The sequence below is a fragment of the Pleurodeles waltl genome, chromosome 11 (genome assembly GCF_031143425.1).
Source record: "Pleurodeles waltl isolate 20211129_DDA chromosome 11, aPleWal1.hap1.20221129, whole genome shotgun sequence".
NCBI classification, from domain to species: Eukaryota; Metazoa; Chordata; class Amphibia; order Caudata; family Salamandridae; genus Pleurodeles; species Pleurodeles waltl.
In genome coordinates, this window is record NC_090450.1 from 917,127,436 (window position 1) to 917,153,420 (window position 25,985).

At 41.7% G+C, this 25,985-nt stretch overlaps 1 protein-coding gene across 1 annotated transcript in view; it reads right to left on the bottom strand.

Moving 5' to 3' along the window:
• Positions 1 to 25,985, bottom strand: part of HPD (4-hydroxyphenylpyruvate dioxygenase) — a 78,867-nt gene that overhangs the window by 35,980 nt on the left and 16,902 nt on the right. Inside the window, exons 5-8 of the mRNA XM_069214918.1 lie at positions 16,237 to 16,279; positions 14,977 to 15,059; positions 7,724 to 7,813; positions 3,783 to 3,886 (exon numbers count right to left, since the gene is read on the bottom strand). Coding sequence (XP_069071019.1) covers positions 3,783 to 3,886; positions 7,724 to 7,813; positions 14,977 to 15,059; positions 16,237 to 16,279 — 320 coding nt within the window. The remainder of the gene's footprint in view (positions 1 to 3,782; positions 3,887 to 7,723; positions 7,814 to 14,976; positions 15,060 to 16,236; positions 16,280 to 25,985) is intronic.

The window sequence follows — 25,985 nt, forward strand, 5'->3', positions numbered from 1 at the left end:
CTCTTACTTCTTACTACAAACTCTTAATCTTGTTATCCATTTGTACACTCAAACACTATAACCTCAGAATAATCTCATATTAGTTTGTTGTATGTTTAACTGCCCTGCCCTCCACTCACCCTTATGGACACAGAGGTCAAGGCAGCCTCTGCTCTCTTCAATTCCTAAAACAAATATTTATGCTCCCTCCATGACACTCATACTTAAGTAGATTGAAACACACCAGCCCACAACTCACCTTTAATAGAGTGTTCTTCAATATTGCCACACTAATGGTCTTTCTTTATGGCTTCATATACAGAGTAAAAAGATTTGACACTTATATCCTTTGAGAGACAAATCTTGAATTCAGTTTGATGACTGAAGGTGTTCTCTTTACCTGATAACACCTTTCCACAAAGAAGGGGTCCTATGCGTTGAGCTCCACACTACGAAAACAAATGATCAGTCGCCACTTGAAGTCCAAAAATCCTCAAAAGATGAGCTTTGGAGCAGTTCTCAAGGTGTTACTCTTTAAATGATGGGGCTCTCTTCTGCGGCTCAGTGCATTCACAGAAACAATTTTGAATTCAGTTGCTCAGTCATTGTCCTAGAGTGCTTTGATTTTAGACCCATGCTAATGGATGTCGCCACCCTTTCATTTTGTTTCTATCCGTTTTATGCTCTAGTCTATCAACAGAAGTGATGAATACTGCCCAAAGCCTCCAGTAAGGAGTCTTTCTCAATGCAGCCTTCCTTATACATCAATGCACTTCACAGTGAAAAAAAATTCCCAATTTTGTCTTTCTCATTATTCCGCTTGCCTCACTTTTTGCTTTTGCTGGGCCCCTTTAAGCCTCTGCCTAGTTTTGGCAGCCATAGCATATGTACACTTGAGACTAAACAGTCCCTTTTCCCCTCCTCATAGTACTATACTTTATCTCATAATCTGCTACGAGGCCTGCTCCCAGAAAGGTAGGCTGTCCATCTGACATTTTCACAACTGTAGTCAACAATTTGACCTGTCCATTACAAAATGTCATCAGGATTTCAGGGAATCACCTCTTTCCACCACCTCAACACAGCTTTCGGGCTCCAATGCTTATAGATCACTTGACCTCAAGATGGCTGCCAGTGAGACTTCCCCAAGCTCCTTCATCTTTCTCTTGCTCTGGCCACTTTACTTCAGAATAGCTGCAATGCCTCACGTGAGTGAGAACACTACCAGTAAAAGCTCCTGTGGTGCTCACAAGTGGGGGTCCAGGTAAGCATCATTGCAATTAGCGAGGCTCAAAACAATTACACAATCTGGGATAGTAACATTACCTTGGGGTGTCCGCTATCCTTTTGAGCACCTTTAGCAGGTACCAATGACCTCACCAGGGACACTTCCCTGCTTACATTCAGTATTGCCCAGCTACCCACATGTAGATTTGAGCTGTGCCATAGGAAGGTAGGTTTCCTCTATTGCCTCCAATTTGGGGCTCCTCTGTTAGATCTGGCGTCTTTAGTGTGGTCTTACCCCAGACTTTTTGTCTTTTACCTCCTGTTTTGTTGCTGTATCTTTTTGTTGGCCTTAGGACTCTGAGCTCTTTACCACTGCTAACCAGTGCTAAAGTGCATGTGCTTCTCTCCCCTAAACATGGTAACACTGGTATTACCATATTTATTTGTCCCTTGTAAAGTGGTATACTATATACACAGGACCTGTAAATTAAATGCTACTAATGGGACTGCAGCACTGATTGTGCCACCCACTTAAGTAGCCCTGTAAACATGTTTCAGGCATGCCACTGCAGATCCTGTGTGTGCAGTTCACTGCCACTTCAACTTGGGGGTTAAAACCTCTTGCCAAGCCCTAAACTTCCCTTTTATTAATATAAGTTACCCCTAAGGTAGGCCCTGGTAGCCCATAGGGTAGGGTGCCATGTAAGTGAAAGGCAGGACATCTACGTTTTACATGTCCTGGCAATGAAAAACTCCCAAAGTCGTTTTTCAGTACTGTGAGGCCTTCTCCTCTCATAGGCCAATATTGGGAATTCCTTAAAATACTTTTAAGCTGTAATTCCTGATGAGAAAGGAGTAGCTGAATCATATTTGACATCATTGAAATGATGATGATAAATTCTCTTTACTGGTGAAGTCAGATTTATTATTACAATTTTAGAAATGCCACTTTCAAAACGTGGGCATTTCTCTGCCCTAACTACCCTGTGTGCCTGACAGCCTATCTCCAATGCACATCTGGCCTAGGCTGAGTGACAGCTACATTTGTGCATTCCCTTCAGACACCCACAACACAGGATAGTCAACTGCATTTACATTTATCTGCATTGTGATGAGTCTTCCTGGGAAGGAGGTTGGGAAGGGCTCACACTTACACTTCAAAGGGTAGTGGCCTGAGCCCACACAAACGGGTTGATTACCCACCACTGATAGTCTGGAGCCAGGCCTGGGCTGAAAGGTGGACCTGTGCACTTCTTTGAAAACATCCCACACATCAAAGGCATTTTGGGTGTAAGTACTAGGTCTTTGACCCCCCTTGAAATCAGATCATCACTGGGCTTGGGAAGACCTGTGCTGCAGTAAAGACTACTGTGCTGTAAGGATTGCCACTATGCAAGGATTGCCTGTTCCAAAGAACTGCTTCTGTGTGCTGCTGAGTTGCCCTGCTGTCTGCTGATTCTGCCCTGCTGAGGACAAGGACTGAATCCATCTTGCTAACCAGAGGATCTCCAAGGGCTTGCTGGCTTGTCCCCTGTTCTTCTGCAGTCTCAGGGACATCAAAGATTGCTTGCAACTCTACTGGTGCTGCTGGACTCTGCCAACTGTGAGCCCTACTGTTACTTGAGGTGCCCCCTCCAGTCCTGGGCCTCAGAAGTGTGTTTTGCAGCTGAAAACTCTAAAAAGCGAGACACTGGCGGGTGTGGCGGAAAAATCGACATACTGCATCACAGAAAGGATGACTTGGCCTAAGCGTAGTAGAGAAATCAACGCATTGAAAACCTGTCCACGAAGCAGCGGCTACCTGACGACAGCGGCTTCTCCACTGCACGATCCGACGACGACAGTGTGTAAACCTCTGCCAACAAGAGACCCAATTTCTAACATCCTCCAATAGAAGACAAATTGCATTCTTTCAATGGCTGGGAGCTTTCTCTGAAATGCTTCAGTACCAGAGCCCTGGTCAGGAGTCCACGGCAGCCTGCACAACCCACTGCCCCTGCCTGCGCTGTCAAAGACAATATCAATACAACTACTAACCGTCACACTCCCACAAATGTGACAAATTAGCCATTTTTAATGTATATTAAATTAATAAACATCTGTTGTTGTGCTCAACTCTAAATTAGACAAACAGTGCTACCATGTGGCAGACTGTCATTGGTGCCAGTGCTGACAATTAGGTGCTGAGCACCAGAAACCACCAGCTCAAATAAAGCATTTGAAGTGATAGAAAATGCACCACTTCAGGGCTGTTGAAACCAGAGCTGTTTTATCATGGTAATTCACAACAACAAAAAACTGTACAACAGTATGCTGAGGCACCCTGGGCTGCTCTTCTGCAAAAAAATACAGACACCCAAACACAATTATATTTTTCCATTTGGAATCTCTTTATCTCCTAGGAGCAAGATTAATTTAAGGCCAAAAGTTAGGTAACTTCAAATTTATCTTCATGATCTAAGTGATATTTAAAAAATGAAGAGACAATCAGGGAAAGTTAAGAGAACACACAAAGCTTAAGTGATCAACTCCTTTGGACATCAAAGCAAATTAACAGAGTGCCAGACAATGCTTACAGACTTGCCAACAGCGGATCCTTGAAGAGTGGAGGCTGATAGCCAGGTAGGAATAGTCCCTTGTAGTCCATCATTTCCACCAGAGTATGTGTTGTGTCCCCATACTGAAAAATAGAAATACAACAAGCTCCTCTTTAATCAATAATGACAAATAATATTTACCAATAATATCATGTCTGGTCAACAATGGTGAAGGTGGACCGGATTCAGGCCACACTTACAGGATACCCATTGACTAGGTAAATGAGTTATAGTTAAAGTTCTTTCATGTACTCTACCAGACCATCCTCTGGAGAGTTCTTGAAGATGAAAAAGTTGGAAATAGTCAAGTTAAATACCTCCATAGACTGTGAAAGAATCTTTTGACAGCCTGACTATCAACTTTAGAAACACCAAAAGGAATTTAACTGGAAGGCTGTTCATTTATAAATGTATTTTATGTCAATAGCCTGAACTTCTGGCATAGACCATGCCATCAAGGACCTATGTTGGACGCTACTGACTTATACATGGTGCTAAAGCGTATTTTCCCTGTATTTTAGGACAATTTTATTCTTATACCTATCATGCAAAAGGAGAACTTGATTGATGGATCTATGCTTTGATATGACGCTGCACAAGAATTCCAAGACATTTTTAGGGAAAACCTTTTTCCCCTTTTATACATTCATATATTTGTGCTGAGTCTCATTTCGCAAAAATAAAATGTATGAATGTATTGTGGGAAATCGGGTTGTTTCATTAAGGAATGTCTCCAGATGCCTATGGTAGGGTTAGGGAGGCACTCCAATGCTTCGCAGTACTAGGAGGAGCTGTTCCAGGTAAAGTCCTTAGCCCTCCACTCCATACTTTGGGCAACACACTTTAGGTAGCAGTGGCCAATCTAACTTTGGCAGTTGAGCTACAGTTCAAACAACAAAGTGTACAAGCAGATACTATGATCGACTCTGTTACAGTGGCAATTTTATTGACACTCGATATGCACAGGCATTTATTGCCTCCTATTTAAGAAGCTACAAACAGAAAAAGTAAGGACAGTTGATGGGACAGAGTTTTCTTTGGGCCTCATTTGATTTAGAACAATAGAGTTAGTTTCAACTTGTAATGGTCAACAACACGAGGAGACAATATTCATTGATGTCTTGTTAGGGCTTCCCTGGCTGTCATTACAGGACCCCAAAATTAGATGGGATTCACACTGTGTCACGTTCAGTTCTGTATATTTGTATATTGCCAGGAAACCCTAAATTGAACCAAAAGAATCTCACTAACCCTCCATCTCGATCCCAGAAGCTGGGTCACGGAGCTGGACACACCATACTGAAACTGAAGATCCACCACTGGGTTACCCAAGTGCTATTTAGCTTTCATTGCTGTCTTTGATTAAAAAACGGCTGAGATATTACCTCCATTCCACCTTTTTGACTGTCACATAACCCCTTGTAGAAGGAGATCAGTTTCCTAGCAGTTGTGTGTATGCCCTAACTGCAGCAGAGAATGAACATCTAAGATGTTATCTAGAAGATAACCTAACCAATGGTTCCATAACACCCTTCCGTTCATCAACCGCATCACTGTTGTTCTTCATACCAAAGGCTAGCGGAGAACTTGGAGACTATCGATCAATAACAACCACCCTCTTCCACTCATCTCAGTTCTACTTGACCAGGAGAAACCCTTAACAATATACTCAAAGTAGACCTCTGCAGAGCCTATTACTTGGACAGTACACACAATCAGATGAGTGGAAGACAGCTTTTAAGACTCGATTTGGCCTTTAGAAATATTTAGTGATGTTCTTCGGGTTGTGTAACACACCTGAAGCCTTCCAGTTCTTTGCAAACTAAGTATTCTAAGAACTTTTAAACAGTTTTGTAGTCATCTACATCAATGACATCATCTTGTACTCAGACATGGAGGCTGAGCACGTGAAACACGTGGTCTCACAAAAATTGCATGAGAATGGATTATATGCCAAATTGAGCAAATGTGAGTTTCACACCACAACAGAAGAATTTCTAGGTTTTGTTATCACCCTGGTTGGGATTCAAATAGGTCAGTGCAGTGTCTGACTGGACATCTCCATAGTCAGTAAATGATATTCAATTATATGCCCATGTATGACATTACACGCACTGTGTGCTTTAGCTTCTTTAACGAATCATCTAAATGTATTAATAAAATGTAATCACCGTATAAATTAGAGATTTACATATACGAGTGTACCAATGTTCAAATGAAACATGTGATCATATTTTATCTTATTCATGTTTGCATTTAGTCTTAAACTCATACACATTTATGTATAATCATATATCCAAAGTTAACTTAGCCTGACTACACTCCTCAGTTGAAATGCATTTAAACTTGCCCGTATGTTTTTCTTTCTTTTTGCAGGTGTGTTATTATGCTTCTTGTTAGCTAGAGAAAGGCTCTTTGTTTGTATCAGACGGCTGATAGTGAGGCCTGAAGGGGAAACCTGGCAGTGAACATGGAGGATTAACAGTTGAGAGAGACCTTCCCCATATCTTGTACCAGGACAATGGGATGCTTAAGGTTGCAGTTTGCAACTCACTTTTGATGCGGGGGAAACTCAGAGAAATTTGTGAATGCTTCTCTCAAGTAACAAGTTAAGGCCTGATTTAGGTCTTGGCGGGGAATACTCCTTCATAAACGTGACGGATATCCCAACCGCCGTATTACGATCCCATTCTATCCAATGTGGATTGTAATATGGCACGTTTGTGAGGGAGTATTCCTTCTGCCAAGACCTAAATCGGGCCCTTGGTTGGGTTCTTGTGGTGTGGGAAGATATAAGGATGTTTTGAAGTAATTTTAATTGGTGTTCTCACAGTTTGTTAGGCAGGTTATTTCGAGACTTGGAGATGGGCAGACCCCTCTGCTTACCTTTCCTGCAAGTGTGAAGCTTTGTGCTAAACACTTATTCCATTATTTGAAGACTTCTAAAGAAGTCTTTATTATGCTGACCCTCCCAAGCACTCTAAGCAGAAGCCCTGATTATATTCACCCTATGTTTAGGAAAGAGAAAGGAAGTTTCTGTGTGGAACAACTATTTCATACTATGTTTCTGTATTGTAGCAGATACTATTCTGTATCTCATCTTATTATGCCTAAACCTAGTGAGATATTTCATCTTACCAACTATATTGCTGTATCTTTTGAACTTATTGCTAGTTTGTTTGTATAATGGAGTGATTATTATCCTGAAATAAACCCCATTTAACCAATAGTAGTGATTCCTAGTCCTCATTGTGGAGTCACATTGGCTTCACAAGATGCCTACTCTCTCACATCGCTTTAAGTCAACCAGCAAAGATCCATACGATCAAAGGGGAAAGATCTTTAACGACTGTACTAAGAGATTGTGGTGTAAGTACCAGCGTGCTGTCAATACCAATACTTGCAGTGGGCCCTGGGCCAGACCTCTGAAAATCATTGGGTGTCTTTCTTGTGAATCTCATTCCCTTACGTCTTATTCAATGACTTTCCATGTTCTTCTTGAGTTTGTCCCTTCACTGAAGCACTGCTTTTTTACTATCCCTTTAACTGGTATACTTGTGTCCTTTCACTGCTTATACACAGGGAACTACTTATCACCTTTTTTCTTAACATGTCATGTGAATATATGTGTTTCTTGATCCCCCCCTCATGTGCTGCTTTCTGCTGAAATTCCTGCCCCTACGCTCTCCGTGTTTCTGAATCTCTCTCTTGTATGGAATGCTAAAAGAAAAAGAAAAGCTTGTCTGTTGCTTTTGTTACCCCTCTCCAAATTGCCTGGGTTTTGTCTGAGTTTACTGCATTTTTTTATTTTACCCTAAACCCGAACCAACTTCACAGTTGCTCATATATTTTACATTAATCTGTAGCCAGACAAAAAAGTATGGAATATAATAGGCTTGGATATCAGATGATTTTCTTACCGTTTGCACAACAGCAAATTTCACTTTCCCAAACTTATCTTCCTCTATCCAAGGCTCCCGCACTATGGTTGCACCCCTCTCACGAGCTTTCTGTAGGGTAGAAAAGTCCATGTCTTAAAAAAGAACAGTTTAGGCCTTGTCTACACACACACACACACACCCTGTCATCCAACCAGACCTCTACATTTAGTGGCATAGAATCTAGGCACTGTTCAGAAACTAAGGGCCTGATTCAGAGTTTGGGGGCTGGGTTACTATGTCACAAATATGGGGGATATTTCCATCCACCATATTACAAGTAACACTTGATATAATGCACTTGTAATATGATGGATGGAATCTCGGGTGCATTTGTAACAGAACAACCCATCTGATGAACTCTAAACCAGCCCCAAAGTAGAAAAGGCTTCCAACAGGCCTCTCAAAACACAAGGCTCATATTATAAATTGTTTGGGATAGGCCGCTCCATAAAAGCTCAGCAGTAGTCACCATTCAATCAACCAAGCACAAAAGGTTGGAGGGTGGATTTCCTGTACAAGGCTCCTCATGCGGAAGTAGTCTACATTAGACCAACTAAGTGAGAAACGTCTGTGTAGATCACTCAGTTTCTAAGGTGCAACATTTGGCACTAGCCAGCGTTCAGCTAATGAAGTACTAAAGGTCCAGGGGTAGGGCACTCCATTGGCAAGCTTCTTCACTTGGTTGTGGCCACAAGTTTCCTCCTGCTGCTATTTTTTTAAGTTGATTTCACAACACACTTGGAAGTTTGCTTGTTAGCATAACCAAATCACTTACACACAATGAGGCTGAATTAACAGTAATCATTATACTGAGGCCTGCTTTTCCGTATTGCATGAATGTGTGTCCATGTACAGTAAACAAGCAAAGAAGTCTTGTAGAAGAAACCTAAACCCTTTTGTGCACTCCCCTTTCACCAAGGACATTGGTGCATAACCTCTTTTCTAGAAAACTGCAAGAGAGGGCAAGAGGAATGACCTATTGCTGGCCTGTCCAGACCATCGGTCCCCGAATATTCTGTCCCACCTTCAAGCAGGACAATCAAAAATAGGATTCACTTAAATAAGATTATCAGTATGAACGTGAAGCATTACACCTGCACCACTTCTCCTTGTAACAGGTTGTAGCCAATGAATAAACACCAATCAGTGCCAAGTCTTAATCCGATGCCCTCAGCACACCCAAACACAATGAGTTTGTAATAGCATTACACTCTTTAAGAAACAAATTATCTTTCAAAGACAACACAAAATACAGCAAAACAACATCTGTACGAAACCTTACGTACCTGCACAGGGAGTAACTTGCTAACTGCCAGCCACATTTGATGAAGATTCATCAAACAGCACTCAAATTATAAGCAAATGAAAATGATTGCCCTGACCTCTTTTGATAGACTGGGACAGATATTGACATCCTATAGGACACCCAGTCAGTCTTGGTGAAGATTCATCACACGGTGCCAATGTTAAAAGCAAATAACCACTCCTTTATAACAGGGCCAGGCCTAAAGTTATCAGCATGAAATTAAAAATACTAAGGCAAGGCTAACCAGGCTAGATATATGTCAGATTTAGTGAAATTAATTAAACAGTGCCAAAGTTATTAGTAAATCAAAATTATGTTTGCCCCCCCCCCCCACCTGTGTCTTCATGAAACCTACAATACTTCCACTGGTTGGGACTTGCTAACTACCTGCCTTATTTCATACAGTCATCAAACACTTATAATTAAAGTTTTACGGAAATGAATACTTTGACCTCCTCTTTAACTTTGAGATAACAATAGAAAACATGCTTCTGCCAAGGTTTGCTCAGATTCATCACACATTGACAAACATATTAGCAAATGAATGGCGCAGCCCATCCCCTTTATAACTGGGATCCTCTTGATGGATATGCACAAACTTGAAAATACCAAGAGTAATCTCAACATGCTAAGGCCCTCATTACGAGTGTGGCGGTCTTAAGATCGCCACACTCGCGGTGGCACCGTCATTACAATCAATATATATATGATAACAATAAAACACATTAAACAACTGGTGGCCTAAAATCAGTAAAATTCCAGGATACTTATATTAAATGTTTGTAGCTAAGGCAATTTCTATCAGTGGGGTAGGCACACCTTTAATTTTGTTACATGAGATTAACTTAAATTTTAAGGTGACACACATCATTTGAGGGTTTGAGCTTGATAAACAGGTCCTGACCACAACATGACATGTCCAAATGTTTAAACATTGGAACTTTGGTCTTAGCAAAAAACTTCTTTTGGTATTGAAAGTTTATGAAAAGGATCAGTGGGAATGTGTATCTAAAAATCATGTGCTTTTGGCTTAAAGTGAATGGATGATTTAGAAATAATTATCTTTCATTGCATTTGTATGTGCTGCTCACCTTCCATGAATGTTTTTTTGTCTTAGTATTGAGTAAACCTTTGTGGATAAGGAGATATTTATACTTGTTCTAATGATTGCTGCTTAATCTGTGGGACTCATCACTCTTTCTCCCAAATTTCGCCAAACTGTAGGTTTTTCTTTTAGGGTAGATTGAAATATTCACTCCACAGGGTTTGCCTTTCAGAAGGTCTTTCCAAAAGGTATTACAAAGTGTTCGCTAAGCATTCTTCCTGGGTACAGTTCTACATTCACATCAAGTATGAAGTAAATCAGTTCAGGGATTTTGGTTTCAGGTGTGAGGAACATTTTGTATGGAAGCTAAAATGGAAAACACATTATTCTTGACCTCCAACTTAACTTTTATTTCTCTGCACAGGAGTGCATGGAATTAGGTGTGTCAGACCTTGGTTGATTATGTTAGACAAGTGCCAAATTTGGTGAAGATCTGATGATAATGGCCCAAAAAAATAGGAAAGTCAAAAAATGTATTTTCAACAGAACGTGTGGCTGAGTAAAAGTTTTCAAGCTAAAGTGTTAAGAATTTTCAATTCTATTAAGGACACAGAGGCGAGGCTTATGCTTCTCTTACTTTACTGATACTTTTACAGCAGCCAATCAAAACACACAAAACTTTAAACTGCATATCCCATGAGCCCCACAGCCCACTGTCTCATCCAATCAAGGGTGCCATGTCTCCCTATGTATGTCGATATGTCCAACGTCCTTCCTCTTTCTTTGTGAACAACCACACAAGAACTCAAAACCTGAGTCCAACACGAACTGCAATGGAAACAACACCTCCATTCCACAGGATGAACGGCATCCAACAGGTGATCAACCACTAGCAACACAACCATCAACTTCAAGTCGATTTTGCATCCGTACCTGAAAGGCAAACATTAAAGTAATAGCCATCGCTTGAAGATAGTTCAGTCAATTATGTGTAGGAAAATGGGATGCATTTATAGCAATATATAACGCATCATAGAAAAAAAAACTATGCCATGAAAAACATCCCAAATAATAACAACATGTCAAATAACCAATTCCCATTTTAATGATATTTCAATACCCAGGGTGGGATAATCCTCGTCCTCTAACCTCATCCGGGGACCACCTGCCCCCATCCCCACTGGGCCACATCTTACCCCATCGGCTGGCATCGGATTCTATTATCACCTCCAGAACTGAAGCGAAAATTGCTTTGCCATTCCAGGCATCCATGTGGTCCAACCACCAGGTCATCTCTGTCCTGGCTTCTTCCGATAACACTATTTGCTCCGCATAAAATAATCCCTTCTGAAGATGCAATATTTTCAGTCTCTGAAGGGCCCAATAATGCAGGGGACCCGGAAATATTGATTGACTGGAGGAAGTTACTAGACCTACAAGGCGAGCCAGAATCCTCAATGATATAGTCTCTTTCTTTATAGACATCCTTTTCTTCAACTGTAACAGGAGTTGGGTTTTGACCAAATCTATTTGAAAACCCAAGAATTCTAGAGTCTCTGCAGCAGTCATACCCGACTTCTTTGAATTGATGAAGAATCCCAGATCCTGGAGAAGAAAAGTAAAGAAGAACCATGTCTCTGTTCTGTGCCATGACTAGAATATCGTCTAGATAAATAATCAACCTCACTCCCTGCTCTCGAAGATATTGGACCACTGGCCAAAGTAACTTGATGAAACACCAAGGAGCCGAGGACAGACCAAATGCCATGGAGGTTAACTCGTACCACAGCTGTCGCCACTGAAATTGGAGAAATCTCTGATGGGGGGAAAAAGATAGGGACTGTTAAATAAGCGTCTTTGAGGTTCAATTGGACCATCCAATCTCCCTCTTGCAAAAGGTCAGAAAGCAGATGTGTGTCTTACATCTTGAAATTGCGATACACTATCCACAAATTGAACTGCTTGAGGTTTAGGACTAGATGAAAACCGCGTTCCTTTTCTTGAGCCATAAATATTGTACTGACAAAGCCCTGTGGATGAGGGACAATCTGCAATATAGCCTTTTTTTAAAAGAGTGCTTGGATTTCTTCGTCTCTGAAACTGCTTTCTACTTGGGGACAAAGAGGAGGAGTTGGATGTTTCCCCTGATCAAGGGTGGGAAAAAACTCCAACCTGAACCCCTGAAAACCCATGGGTCTTGAGTGATCATCCCCCAATTGTGCAGGTATAACCGTATTCGTCCCTCCATCAAAGCCTCGGAGGCTGAAATAACTCCTACCTGCATAAGTGGAATCAGCGGTGTTGTTACCACCCCGATATCCACCTCCCTGGCACGGCCATGACCTCCTCTGTGGCAGGAGGGGTAGAAGTTGGAGTGTCCGAAAGAAACACCTCTTCCTCGCTGACAGTAGCCTATGGAAGCCTGAGTGAATCCACGGTCTGGTGCTCGGGCTCGAAAGTGCCCAGCCCTGGTAAAAAGGCCACTGTGGAATATCTTCTTGAGCCTTGTTCAAAGCTGAAAAGATGTCAATGTATTTCCCTAAGTCTTTAACAAATTTGTCTCTGAATAACAATCCATTTGCCATAGTGTCCGTCTCCGTAGAGGCCAATTCCACCAACTTTGGGTCAATCTTCATTAAAAATGATTTTTGACGCTCTGTGGACATAGCACAGTTAGTGTTGCCCAGAAGACACATTGCTCTTTGGGCCCATTTGAGGATCTCTCCTGGATCTAATTATGAGTTAGCTTCCTTTGCCTGAATGGCTAACTCCAGAATTTTAGCGAGCAGTCTGGAAAGGTCAAGCAATTTATCTTGGCACCCACACCATGCCCTTTCCAGACTTTTTGTTGAGGTCTTTTGCAAACTTCTTAAGAAAGGTTGCCATGGTTGGATCTAAGGCCACCACTTTCCACCACTTTGACGAGAAAAGATGGTCTAAGGTGTTTTCTACCTCAGGGTGTTGTGCACCTCATGCCAAAAGCCCCTGTACAATCTGTCCAGCACATAGTGAGCCACCTCCATACAGGGCACCCATTCAGAGCAGCGAGAGTGAATAATGTTTTCCGGTTCAAACATCAGGTTCTTGTGACCTACCGGCAGTAAATAAGCCATGATATGGTGCATCTTGCAGGGTTGTTTCAACGCAGGCTGAGGATCACCCTGGGGGACGTCCAAATCAGAAGGTGGGGAAGAGGATGTAGAAGTCAAGGTTGTAAGTTGGTGAGTTGACTCCACAGAGGTCCTGGAAGGTCCTAGGGGTGGAGAGCTCCCATACTCATGGCCCTGAAGGACTGAGGTAGCAATCTCTGAAAGGATGTCTTCCAAATAAGCAGAAGTACCCCAACCTGAGGATCTTTGGGTGAAGCCCACAACATTGGTCGCAACATTGCTCTACAAGGCATCTCCAGGGGTTCCCCCAAACTCCCACTTCCAAAACAGACCAGGGGTTGCAGGAAAAGGACTCAAATCCCTATTTATGGCTTGATTAACAGAATCCTGCACATGTTTACCTAGTGCCGCCACCAACCACTCTTCTATTTGGTACTCATAAGGCACTTACGAATATTCCATATATCCTTCCTCCACATCAACGTAGTGCACCATGTTGCCCTAGTCCAATCTTACAGTGAGGTCCTGGAAGAGATTTGGGGGGAATATGAGCCTTAAAGCAGGTGTAATATCATACAAAAGTAAGGGACAGATCCCAAAAAACAGTCCAAACCAGATGAATTTATTGTGGAGGGAAGCACCTGCACTTATTCCTAGGGCAGAGCCTTAAATCATGTTTATGCGCCCCGTCTCGCATTCACAGGGGACAAGAGCCTTTCTACAACACTATGCACAGTGTGCGAGGCAAATCGGAGACTACAGACTGGCTTTGTGTGCATGTGCAAGCACAACAATAGAAAGAGGACTGTGTCCTGGCTCCAAGTGGTCAGACCGCCTTAGATCCCCGCTCTTGCTCCATGCTGGAAATCGTCAGGCAATGTGAGATACTGAGCCCTGAATTGGAATACGCTGTATTATCAAAAACAATAGTTTTTAAAACATGGTATCACTTAACTAATGTGCGTGCAAATAATCAGCCATATAACAGAGTAATATCACTTAGCTCAGCCACTGTAGCGGCAAAGAAAGAGGAAGGATTTTGGTCATATTGACATATATAGAGAGACACAACCACTTTGATTGGATGAGACAGTGGGCTGTGGGGCTCATGGGATATGCAGTTTAAATGTTTGTGTGTTTTGATTGGCTGCTGTAAAAGTATCAGAATAGAAAGAGAAGCATAATCCGAAGCCTCTGGTTCTGCCTTAGAATCAGAAGTACAAAGGGATGACTGCCACTTTGTGGTATCTGTATGTCTCGACATGGTTGTTGAGCCCAAGAACACTGTGCTAAAACAATAAACTAAGAAAGACCAACACAGTGGACTGGGCACAATTTCCTTTTTATTAAACATAGGGGTTTCATTTAGAGTTTGGTGGGTGGCCTGCCACATTTAGAGAGCTCCGCTTGTCCTGTGGAGATAGATCTCTGTGCTTTCAACGAAGCTGCCACCACGGCGGCTCATTGAAGGGAATGTAAGTTTACTCAGAAGCTGTCAAGTTTTATGCAGCCAATCAGCAAACCTTTTTGTTTTTTTAAAAACAAACTCCTAAAGCAGGAGTTTGTTTGTGTAAAACAAAATACTACTGGCCCTGACACTGTGGTTGTTTATCCCAGGTGTTGAGTAATTTTATTTGTTTCTGTTTTTGACTGGATGGTCCAGAACAGAAAAATTTATATCAGACCAGTCGCTCTAAATTGGGCGGATGATTTAATGTCCTTACACAACGGCCCAGAGTCTGTTTATGTAGGTTTGGTTCATATACATCACCTGTACAAGAAACTCGCAGTCCTCCACGCGAAAAGCAACGTCTTTCACACCATCTCCGTGTTTTATTAAGTGGGCTCCCATTTCTGAAAATAAGGGAACAAGAACATTGCTCAAAGTATACAGTGAAAATGAAGATTATAAGAGATTCAAACTCATTCCTATCTTGTTATTTTATTCCTTCAAAATTGGTGGTAAAAGCTATTGCTTCTATGAACTGTGTTCACTGTGGCATCTCTTTTCCAGCAGCTGCTGGTCAATCACACCCTTCCAGAACTCAACAGTAGAAACAATTAACAGAAAGTGGCCCGACTCCCATTAAATCATTTTTCTTCTGCAAGACTGTGTTCTTTTGAATAACAACAAAAAACAAGACATGTAGCTGTCAACCATCCAGAGGTCCAACCTATGGAGCAAGTCAGCATTTTATATCAATGGCCAATGCTTTCATGTAAGCTTGATTATCACATTGCAGAACACAATAATGTATACCAATGCATGAGTAACAGGAATCATGAGTATTTAGCTATCTGAATAATGATCTCAGATACTAACATTTTCCCACCTTGGACATAATTAGAAATCTTTAACACTTAAGGGCAGGAGTCAATTTCTTTCCAGGGTGGGCATGGGAGATGGACTACTCAAAATTTGGTGATGATTTAGGTAAAGAGGTTTTGCATAAAGGAAATTACGTTTTCCGGGGGCAGAAAAAATATTGTGAAATTCTGCAGTAGCAGTAACTCTTCCCAATGCAAAATGGTACTGTGGGAAATTACCTACAACTGAAAAGTCATGACATTCCAAGCAGGAGAGGAAATATCTGAAATTATATTTGCACTCAATTTTGTAACATTGAAGTGATATGTCCGCACCTGTAGTGTGAAAAATGCTCGACAGTGTGACCATGTATCATCACTAAAAACCATGTTGCACTGTAGCGAGTGTAAAATGGTACATAAGTGCAACCCATTTACTAAGCTAAAAATGTTCATCTATATCAGAGAGTGTTGGAAAAGAAAATCTAAAAACACACACATTTTGCAGTTTTCAGCAAACTTTTATGCGCATGTATCCATTTCAGGGCGATTTAAAATAGAAATGTGTATCAGGAAAGCCTAGGCTGGCTGATGTTGCCACAAATATATTGATCTTTCATTTGAAGACCTGACAGTCCTCTTTAATTTATAACTAATCATCACCATAACATCCAAATGGAACACTTTTATATCCCCCTCCCATCATTTTGCATGTTATTTTTACCTTCATTTCCAGGATTCAGCGGCGATACAAAGATAAAAATTATCTGAAAGAAAAATATACACATATTGGTCTACTCTTTCATATTTAGTAAATTACTTTTGCTTGAACACATTGTGGGCATTTTTTAAAAGCGTACACCATATGTTGCCCAAGTCTAGTTCTCTTCAATGGAGAAATGATAACTATGTTGCAAGTCTTATCTCAATTTACTGATTTCGTCATCAAGCCTGCAATATTAAAATTCCCCAAATCTTTATCATCTTTTGCAGAATTTGGGCCCATTCCAAAAGTAGGGCTTCCCTCTATATTCAGTCTTCCTCATACCAGTCTTTTCCAGGAAAGGGTGAACTTTACCTGTGAGACAGGCCAAGTATTCTCCCCAACTTCTGTTGCTGACTTATTTTAGAACTACTCCTTAACCTTCCACTAAACAATAGCAGTATTTTCCGATTTTATATATACATGGCCTATTTTTCCAGTCTCTCACTCTGAGACAGGCTGTGTTCCATAAGCAAAACTATTGCGGAGGCAAGATATAAAATAAATGTGGTGCATTATATATAAAAGGCCTGTGCTCAGCCAGTGCTCCAGATCTTCCCACAAGACACTTGTGGTTTGAGTGCTGCCTGGCAGCCTTATAGGAAAAGGGCAATGAGGCCATGAGGAAGATCGTTTGATCAAAACGTGTTGCCATTAAATTCTGTTTTTCAACTGAAAACTGTGGAGTGGGGTCTTTTTGAATGCCTGTGAAGAGTGCCATTTCCTCTGTTATTTAATAACTACTACCGGTGGCCGTGACCTGCACCGACTTGAGAGGTGGAAGAAGCCAGGCAAGCATCGAGAATCTTTTCGGCATATATATATATATATATATATATATATATATATATATACATACACACTTTACTACGTGCCTGAGAAGAACCCGACCGCCAGACCTGTGGTGAGGAGACCGCCATGGAGCTGGCTGCCTTTCCACCGTCCCCACTACAAGTTTTCCACTGAGCTGACCAGCAGAAACCAAGATTTCCACCGGTCAGTCCAATGGAAAACGTGCGCGGCATTGGACTCCACTTCACATTGAGCAGAGTCCAATGCCTTCAAACAGGGGGCCCCCCTAGCACTCTCGAATGGGAACTATCTGCACAGCAAACAGTGCACATTCCAACGGTGATGGGGAGGGGGGCCCCTGCACTTGTTCTCTGCCAGACGTTTCATGGCAGATCAACGGCCCTGAAAAGGCTGGTAGAGAACATAGTTGTAATCAGGACAGCAGTGCTGACTTCAGCGTCGCCGAGGCTGATTGCAACCACGACCACCGACATCTTATCGGGATCAGAGATCCTGGTGGAGACAGTGGTCTTTGGTGGGACCACCACAGCCATGGTGGTCTGACCTCCACCGCGAGTCTCCAGACTCATAATCTAGCACTAAGACTCTCTACGCAAAGAAAAAACAAGTGAAACACCAAACATGGGTGAAAAAATTTACAAGCATTTATAAACAGAAGGTCAGCACTGCTGTCCTGTTTGACCTCATAATACATTAACCAATCATTGCACGCTGTGGAGCATAATCCTCTCTATGGGCAAGCAAAAGCCTCTTTTCTGGCAGCTCTAGCAGATGAGTACAAAGCTTGTTTTTTTCTCTTTGTTGTGCATTACTAATACTGTATGTGTCCTTAATTGGTGTTTTAATTTATATGATTTGCCTGCTGTGTAAAAGCACTTAAGTTTAGTGAGCATACAAGACTTTCTGTCATCATTTCAAGACTTCAGGCCTCCTTGATCTGCTTCAGGCATGTGCATTTCTCTGAAGGTATTATGCAACACTGTTGCAACACCCCTTTCATTCCTCTCAGATTCAGTTAGGAAGTCACAGGAGATCAGGAGGTTTCTCTCTGTTTAGATGTATCTGTTCATTTTAAAAAGGCTGAGCCTTAGTGGGGTAATTTTAGACTCTAGGATTCCTTTATTTTGACCCAAAGGTGATATTTCATCCCAGGTCAGGATTGCGGGCTCCTTCTCTATCAATGTCCCAATTCATAGTCCGTTGGATTAGGAGACCGTTGGATACATCGAACAGGAACAAACTTATAGCAGCATGCCCAAAAAATATGTTATTCTTCATAAATCGGTGGTGACACCAGATGCTTATCTACTACTGTAGCTTTTTCATCCAAGAAGGAGAGGACCCGAAGACAGGAATTGACAAGACCCTTATGGTTTGAAAGGACATCTGCTGGACATTTTGGACCTGATCACCCAGATAATGGAGATCAGAGGGCCCATCAGCTTCTAAAACCCCTGTTGATTTGTCTCTCCTGAGAGGTTGCAGAAAAGAGCCAAATGAATATTGGGTAATGCCAATGCAGAAAATGCAATGGAATGAATAAAGGCTTTTTTTATAAGAATCGATCTACAGATTGGCATATGTTGGATAAAAAGTTGGGTCCAGATGCCAGTGGTCATTAGCGCAGTGACCTTTTTGTTAAGGATATCTGTTCTTATGTTCAGATATTTTCTTCCATGGATAAACCCCAACAAGACCTGCATAAAGTATTCACTCCTTGTGTTTTTGGAAGGGTTGATCGAGACAGAGCTCGCTGTCCCCACCTCCAACACAGGGGCTCAAACCGCTGGAGTCAGCGGCAGAGGAGAATCAACTCCCTTCTTTCCTCAAAGAGGAGGTCTCTTCATGGGAAATTTCATCAATCAGGGAACGCTTATGAACAAATAAAAGTAGGTCATTGATGCTTAGAACTTTTTTCCTCAACAACGTTGGGTGGCAGACTCAATCTCTTTCTTCAGAACTGGATACTTATTACATCACACCAATGGGCATTACAGACAATCCTTTTCTTCCACAGAAGATGATAAAACTAATAAAGAAGGAAATAAGGGTGCTACTCAAGATGGACAGGTTTTCTCTCATGAGGTTTGCCACAATTGTAGAACTTTTATCCGCGTCTATTCAGGCAATTTTTCCAGCTCAGCTCCATTATTGTGACCTTTAACATCTAAATGTACTGTACCTTTGCAAGGGCCTCCCTCACCGAGCATTAATTTCCCTTCCTCCAGAGGCAAGGGAGGAATTGGAGTAGTGGCTCTTCCAAATGGAAGTCTGGAATGGAAAATCCGTTTTTGGTTAGGCCTCAGACATCACTTTAGAATCCGATGCAAGCAATGCAGGATTGGGGGCATGTTGCAGAAACTAACACATAAAATACTCAGAACTGCTTGCTGATTCCTTTGCGGTGAAAAGTTTGGCCCTGCATTCTTCTTCAGATGGACAGCGTATCTGCCATGTATCACATAAACATGTTGGAAAGGGTGAGATCCAAGGGTCCGGCGGACCTAGTCTGAGAATCTGGACATTTGTCTAACCAGGGGAACAATGTTCCAAGCAGAATATCTTCCGTGAATTTTCAACTCAGTGGCAGATTGGGGTTCTGCAAGACAGAAGCGACTGGTCTCTGGACTCCAAAGTTTTACAGAGGATCTATCACCTTGGAGTTCCTCTTTAGATAAATAGAGTTATTTGACTACCATCTTAATCGGAAGTTATTTCTGTTCTATAGTTGGAGGCCAAATACCGAGGCAGAAACAGTAGACACATTTCTTCGGCAATGCAGAACTTTGCAATGTTATGCTTTTTCCCCCATTTCCAATGATTCTCAGGAGTCTAATGCATGTTAGGAGAGAATGGGCATCTCTTGCCTTAGTTACCCCTTTCTGGCCAACTCAGTTCTGCTTCCCTCAACTTACAGAACTCACAACAGACTTAGAATACTCAGAATACAGAATACCACCATTTACTCCTGTTCTCCTCCAGGCTCCCCAGGGCTCTCCTCATGACCTAGTGTTCCAAAGTAAATTAGATCTACTAGCTTAAAGGATTTCAGGTTGTCTTGGCATGTCCAGGGATTTTCGCAGGAAGCACTGTCAGTTACCAATGACTCCTGGGTTCCTTCAACTAAATCCAGTTATAAATATACCTGGTCAGGCTGGGTTGGCTGGTGTGTGGGACAACTGATTAATCCCAAATCTGCTTCTCCAGTAAATGTAGTAATTGTTCTTGTATCCTTATTCCATGCAGGGAAGGTCTATAGAATAGTTAACTCTCACAGAGCAAGATTTCAGCTAGTCATGTTCTGCTTAAAGGGGAATTTATTGAACAACATTTCTTGGTCTGCAGGGCCTTAAAGTCAATTTGTCTGAAGCTTCCTCAGAATGTGAAATATTCTTCTCTATGGGATGTGAAGATGGTGTTCGATTCACTTTTGTCATGGCCTGACAATGATCATCTTTCTTGAAAACAGGTATCTGCAAAATTGACTATATTACTCTGTCTTAGATCATTCAAAAACGTTTCTGATGTCAGAGCCCTTCAGGTGTATAACAGATCTTTTTCTTCACAGATTATTACTTTTTGTATTATTAGACATTCCAAATCTTTGTCTACCTCTGTTTTTTATCCTGCTTTCTCAGATTGTAAAAATATTTTGTGTGGTTACATGTCTTCATTCCTATGAAGCCAAACATCTGATGTTTCTCCCTCCAACACCTTCGTAGCTTCTAATTTCTTTTAAACAACCTTATGCTCCAGTCTCTCCTTTGACACTGGCCAAATGGGACACATGGATCATGACTGAGGCAGGCACTGATGTTTGCCTTTTCTGGACTCACTCAACATGAGGAGCCATGCCTTCCAAAGTTTAACTTTTCTGTGGATGTTTGGAGGACATGTTAAAGGCAGCAGATTGTTTGAATGTGTTTACATTTAAGACCTTTTATCACAAACCAATTCAGTGTGTTTTTATGATGCCTTGGCAAAGCTTCAAACCTGTCACAATTGAGTCTCCAGTTTCGTAATAGAATGAAAATCTCCCTCACAACATGAAAGGAGGTTTGGAATCTATTAAAGACAAGGAGAAGAAGACTATCCATTCCTTCCTCTCCCTCCAATACAATTCAGAATTCCTCTCTTGTAGTTTGTAAGGAGATTCAAGTCCTTTGGCTGTAGGAAGGGTATCCAAGCAATGTTTTCATTTTCAATGAACATTTTTTATTCCTGTCTTTCAGTTGTGCAACTTTAGACCATTAAGGGAGGAAGGATGTGAAATTTTAGTAGTTCTGACTTTTCCTTTATTAAGTTTACAAAGATGATCTTCTGATCATAAAGTGGCTTTTTTCTCCTCAGCAAAGAGAGTTATGCTTCACAGTGTTCTATGACTGGCTAATGTATTGTGAGATCATGCCAGGACTTCATGCTGACCTTATATTCATATATGCTAGTAAAGGTTTTTTACATGTTGGGTGTTTCGCTTGTTATTTCTTTGCTGTTAGATTTTCAGTAAAGAAAACTTTAGTCATAATATTTCCATTAGTGGCAGCTTTCAACAACCTGAACAGGTGTAATATCAAGGCTAGGGGCCACAAGGTACCATGTACATGTGTATTTAATGATCCGGCATACATGTTTTCAAAACCGAGGTTAGTAAATGCATGCCTGACTTGAACTTAGTTATTCACAAAGTGCCTGGCCAGTTCCAAGTAATACTGACGTAACAGGTTACAGCTACTCATCTATACATAATGAATCAAAGATTCAATAAAGAGTGCAGAAGTGTGTAAACCCCAACCCCTAATTTAGCTTTTTCTTACAACTAAATAACCATGATTCAACTTGAAATCATCACTTGATTTGAGAACATAATCCTGCACAACAGTTTCTCTTCGGACCTCATCAGTGGCTGATGATGTATCAGCTGATAATGCCTTATTGTTTTCAACAGTATAGGTTTAAAAAAATGCTATAATTTTTATTGTTTATAAGGAGAGTGAAAAAAATTCAACTATCCTTAACATCTGTCATTGTGTGTGAAAGGCTGAAAAAATTGTGTTGGAGACACAGGAAGCGGGACAGAGACAGTGGCATGAATGAGAGACGGCAGATTGTAAGGGAGGTTAAGCTGTGGGGGAGAGGAAGGAGCAAAGAGAGAATGGCATAAACCACACAAGCTCTACTAAAAGACGTCAGGCTCTTTATGATTATGTTTAAAAGGGATAGGACTGTAATGAGCTCTTAGGAACTCTGGATCTCATGATGAGATTCCTCATAATCAATGTTTGTTTATGTGCTGTGGAAAGGTTATCTGGAGTTGCCACAGTTGGCTGACTTCATATCTGGATGCAATCATGGAGGCTGGAGGCCACCCAACGTTCCCTCATTTCACGGCTACCATTTATGGACCTCAATAAGATGAACTGATGAACCAAAATACCAAAGATAAATAGTTGTTGATGCAATTCCAGATTCAGCCTCCCTGATCCCGCTCCTTCAATTTCCTCCTTTGCACCAGCGGAACCTTCCAAATCAGCAGGTGTTCAGAGAACCACCTTTGCTGACAAAACCCTACTCACTCCTGCAACCGCTTTCAGCAACCTCACAAGCCCAGACTACGCTAAACTCTCCTCATTTCCTTTATAGAATCACATCCTTCACTTTTCATATCTGTGGCATTCTCATATTCAGGACTAGTAGGCTCCTCAAATAGAACTGAGGAGGAACCAGATAGAGGTAAAATATGCCACTCCTACCTCATGGCTCCTCTCGAAGAAGGGGTTGACAAATGGTGGAAGAATAGACACTTGCCTAAGAAAGAATGCAATGATGACTATGCCTCTGAATGAAAGGGGTGCAGGAAAATATTCCATTGTGTTTGGGGTGAAGAAACCATCAGGAGATATCCATCCCACTGTGGAATTGAAGGGAGTAACCAAACTCCTATCAACAGTGACTTTCAAGATGGTATCTCTTCAGACACTCATTCCTCTTGTGGTCAATTTTCAAACAACTTTACAGACAGGTCACCTATTTTTACATCCCAGTGCATCCCCTGTCTCAATAGTCCCTATGCTTTGCAGTGTGGGAAAACAACTACATGTGTCATATGTTGTCTCTCTGAGCTGACCAACCCCCTCAAATACAGCAACTCTGCAGTTGAGACGCCTGGAATCCCCTCCAGCCTCTCAATCAGTGACAATGATTCACCTGGCTGCATTCCAAATAACCCTGGATGACTGCATGGGGTCACCTTTCAGCTCTGGGGGTTGCTCTGCCCATTTGTTGGATTCCCTTGCATGAAGTGTGGCACCCAACACCCTGAGCTCCCCCTCCCATCCACATGTGCCCCCACTACACCAGCCCCTCTATATTTTAGGTTCTGGAAGAGCACTCACAGCCCCCCATATACAGGTCATCAGGCTCAGAAAGGGCTCAGACATACATATCATTTACACTTGTAACTTACTTGAACAGGAGCACTTTCCCAGGGAGCCTTCCTCAGCCTGGGCACCCAAGTCACCATTCAATTAGACCCACATATTGACTGTGATGCCTTGACGTCCTGCCAACATCTGAATTGTTATGTAATGCTCTGGTATTATTTGTATGTTGTAAGATACACCAATAAATTTTTTTTTGTTTTTTTAAAAAACAAAAGTTCTCTGTGCCATCCTTTGGTCTATCATCCACTCCTCGGATCGTCACAAGGGTGCTGGTATAATTGGTGGCTTTTGAGTCAGTTTTGAGAGTACAACTACTTCCTTACCTAGATATCTGGTTTATATAAGTTCAGTCTCTTTCAACGGAACAACAGTGTTCGAAACCCAGAGAAACTGGATTTCATGTAAATGTAAAGAAATTGCACTTCTCGATTCAGCAAAAGATTGTCTACTTTTGCACAAACCTAGTAAATGTCACTCTTCATCTGGAGAATTTATTGAAGATGTAGTGGCACCAGAAGGAACGTTTCTGAAAGCACAGTGGTTCATGTCAATCACTACATTAGAAGTACCTTGGGAAAGATTACACCTTGTGCGACCTTCTAATACACTAGGATATAGTCAGTCAGGAACTGGAGGTTCTGGTTCCAGTATCTCCCAGCATTCACTGGGTGATGATCTGGTGATTGACAGACTCTCTTCTATTAGCAGGAGTCTCTCTGGGCCCTCCTCTTTATTTAGTGGTCTCCAAAGATGCAAGTGTCATTATTTCAGATGAAAAAATGTACAAGGCAGATGATCAATAGGAGAAGCGTACACTCCTCAAATTGGCCGGAATTAACAAAAGTGATCTGAGGTCTGCAGACCTTTCTACCTCCTTTCAGGGGTCAAGGTGTCCTCATTAGGACAGACTACCATGTGGCAAACAAATATGTGAACCTTCAAACTTGCCTGAATTAGGAAAAATAGTCACTTCTGAGGTTGTGGGAAAAGAGCAAATTGCTTTCCTGGACTACCACTTCCTAATATGTTGCAGGAACAGAATGACAGACTATCTGAGTCAAGTTTTTCCTTACTCAATCGAACTTCATTGTCATACACAGTTTTCAATTTCTAATGGATCGCCTTGGGAATCCTTGGCTGGATCTCTTTGCATCCAGGGTAGATGCTTATCTTCAATACTTTTGCATCAGAAGAGTGAAGACCTTACGCAGACGTATAGGCAGTGGCCACTTTGTCACTCCAATGGCTTCTGGGACTCCTATTTGCATTCTTGCTCATTTCCCTCCAGCTGAGGGTGTTCAAGAAGATTCCAACGGAGAAGGTGGAACTTATCCTGTTTGTCCCCTTTTGGCTGCAGAGACTGTGGTTTCCTCTACTTGGGGAAATGACTCAGATTCAACTGGTTTGAATTCCAGTGTTTCAGAGTCCCTTTCTTCGGTCAGCCCTTCTTTGCCAAGCTCTGCTCTGTCTATGATTAATAGCTTGAAGCTGAGCAGATAGCTCTCAAGAAGTTAAAGTATTCAAACATAGTGGCAGCTTGCACGCAAGCTGCTGCACAACGATCTTCACAAGCTTCCTATGCCCACAATTAGTCCATTTCTTACATAAGTGCCTTTCTAAGGTAAGGGTAGCCATGTAGTTTTTTCTGAACAATTCCTGATTCTTGAGTCCTTAAGGGATGGGTGTCTTAAGTGTCTGTCTGTGTCTATGCTTATGGTCAATGGGCAGCTGTTATAACCAGTAAAACCAGTTCAGGACCTGGAATTTCTATACTGCAAATAGAAGAATTGGCCAGCAGGCTTCTAAGGAGTTCTGATGTTCTGTTTGGCATTCTCTGTTACCTTCTTGGGATTTGCCCTGAGTTTTGAAAGGTTCCCTTTTTGTCATCTGAAGTGTGTTATTTTGCCCATTACATCTGCAAGACACTAGCAGGACCTGGGAGCAATACTTACTGATTCCCGTTTTCTCCGGAATCTACCACATAAAGTTATATTTCGAACCTGACCTGGATTTCCCCTGAGAAAGTTTAATAGAGAACAAGGAATGGCTTTCCAAGGGTTCTGTTACATTCTTTCTATCTAGAATAAGAAAGCTTACACTTCTTTGTTTTAAGATGTGCATTACTTGTTTACTTACATCTTACAAAATTCTTCTGGTCCTGCAGGTCATTGTTGGGGACTTTTGGTTTGTGTCGAAAATCTTCAACAACCATTAGTATGTAGTCTGTATGTCAAATCTGCCAGAGGTATGGCACGTCACTCATCTTATAAATTAATTCCTGTAGCTAATAAGGGGCATTCCATGAAAGAGGAGGTCACCAGCTGAATGGAGGAAATTTAGTGGGATGCCAAATGGGCTTCCTCTCACATATGTTCAGCATTACCACTTGGATGTTGCAGCTAATCTTCCTGCTAGTATCGCTAAAGGAGTTTTGCCCCATATAGCCTTGTCACTTAA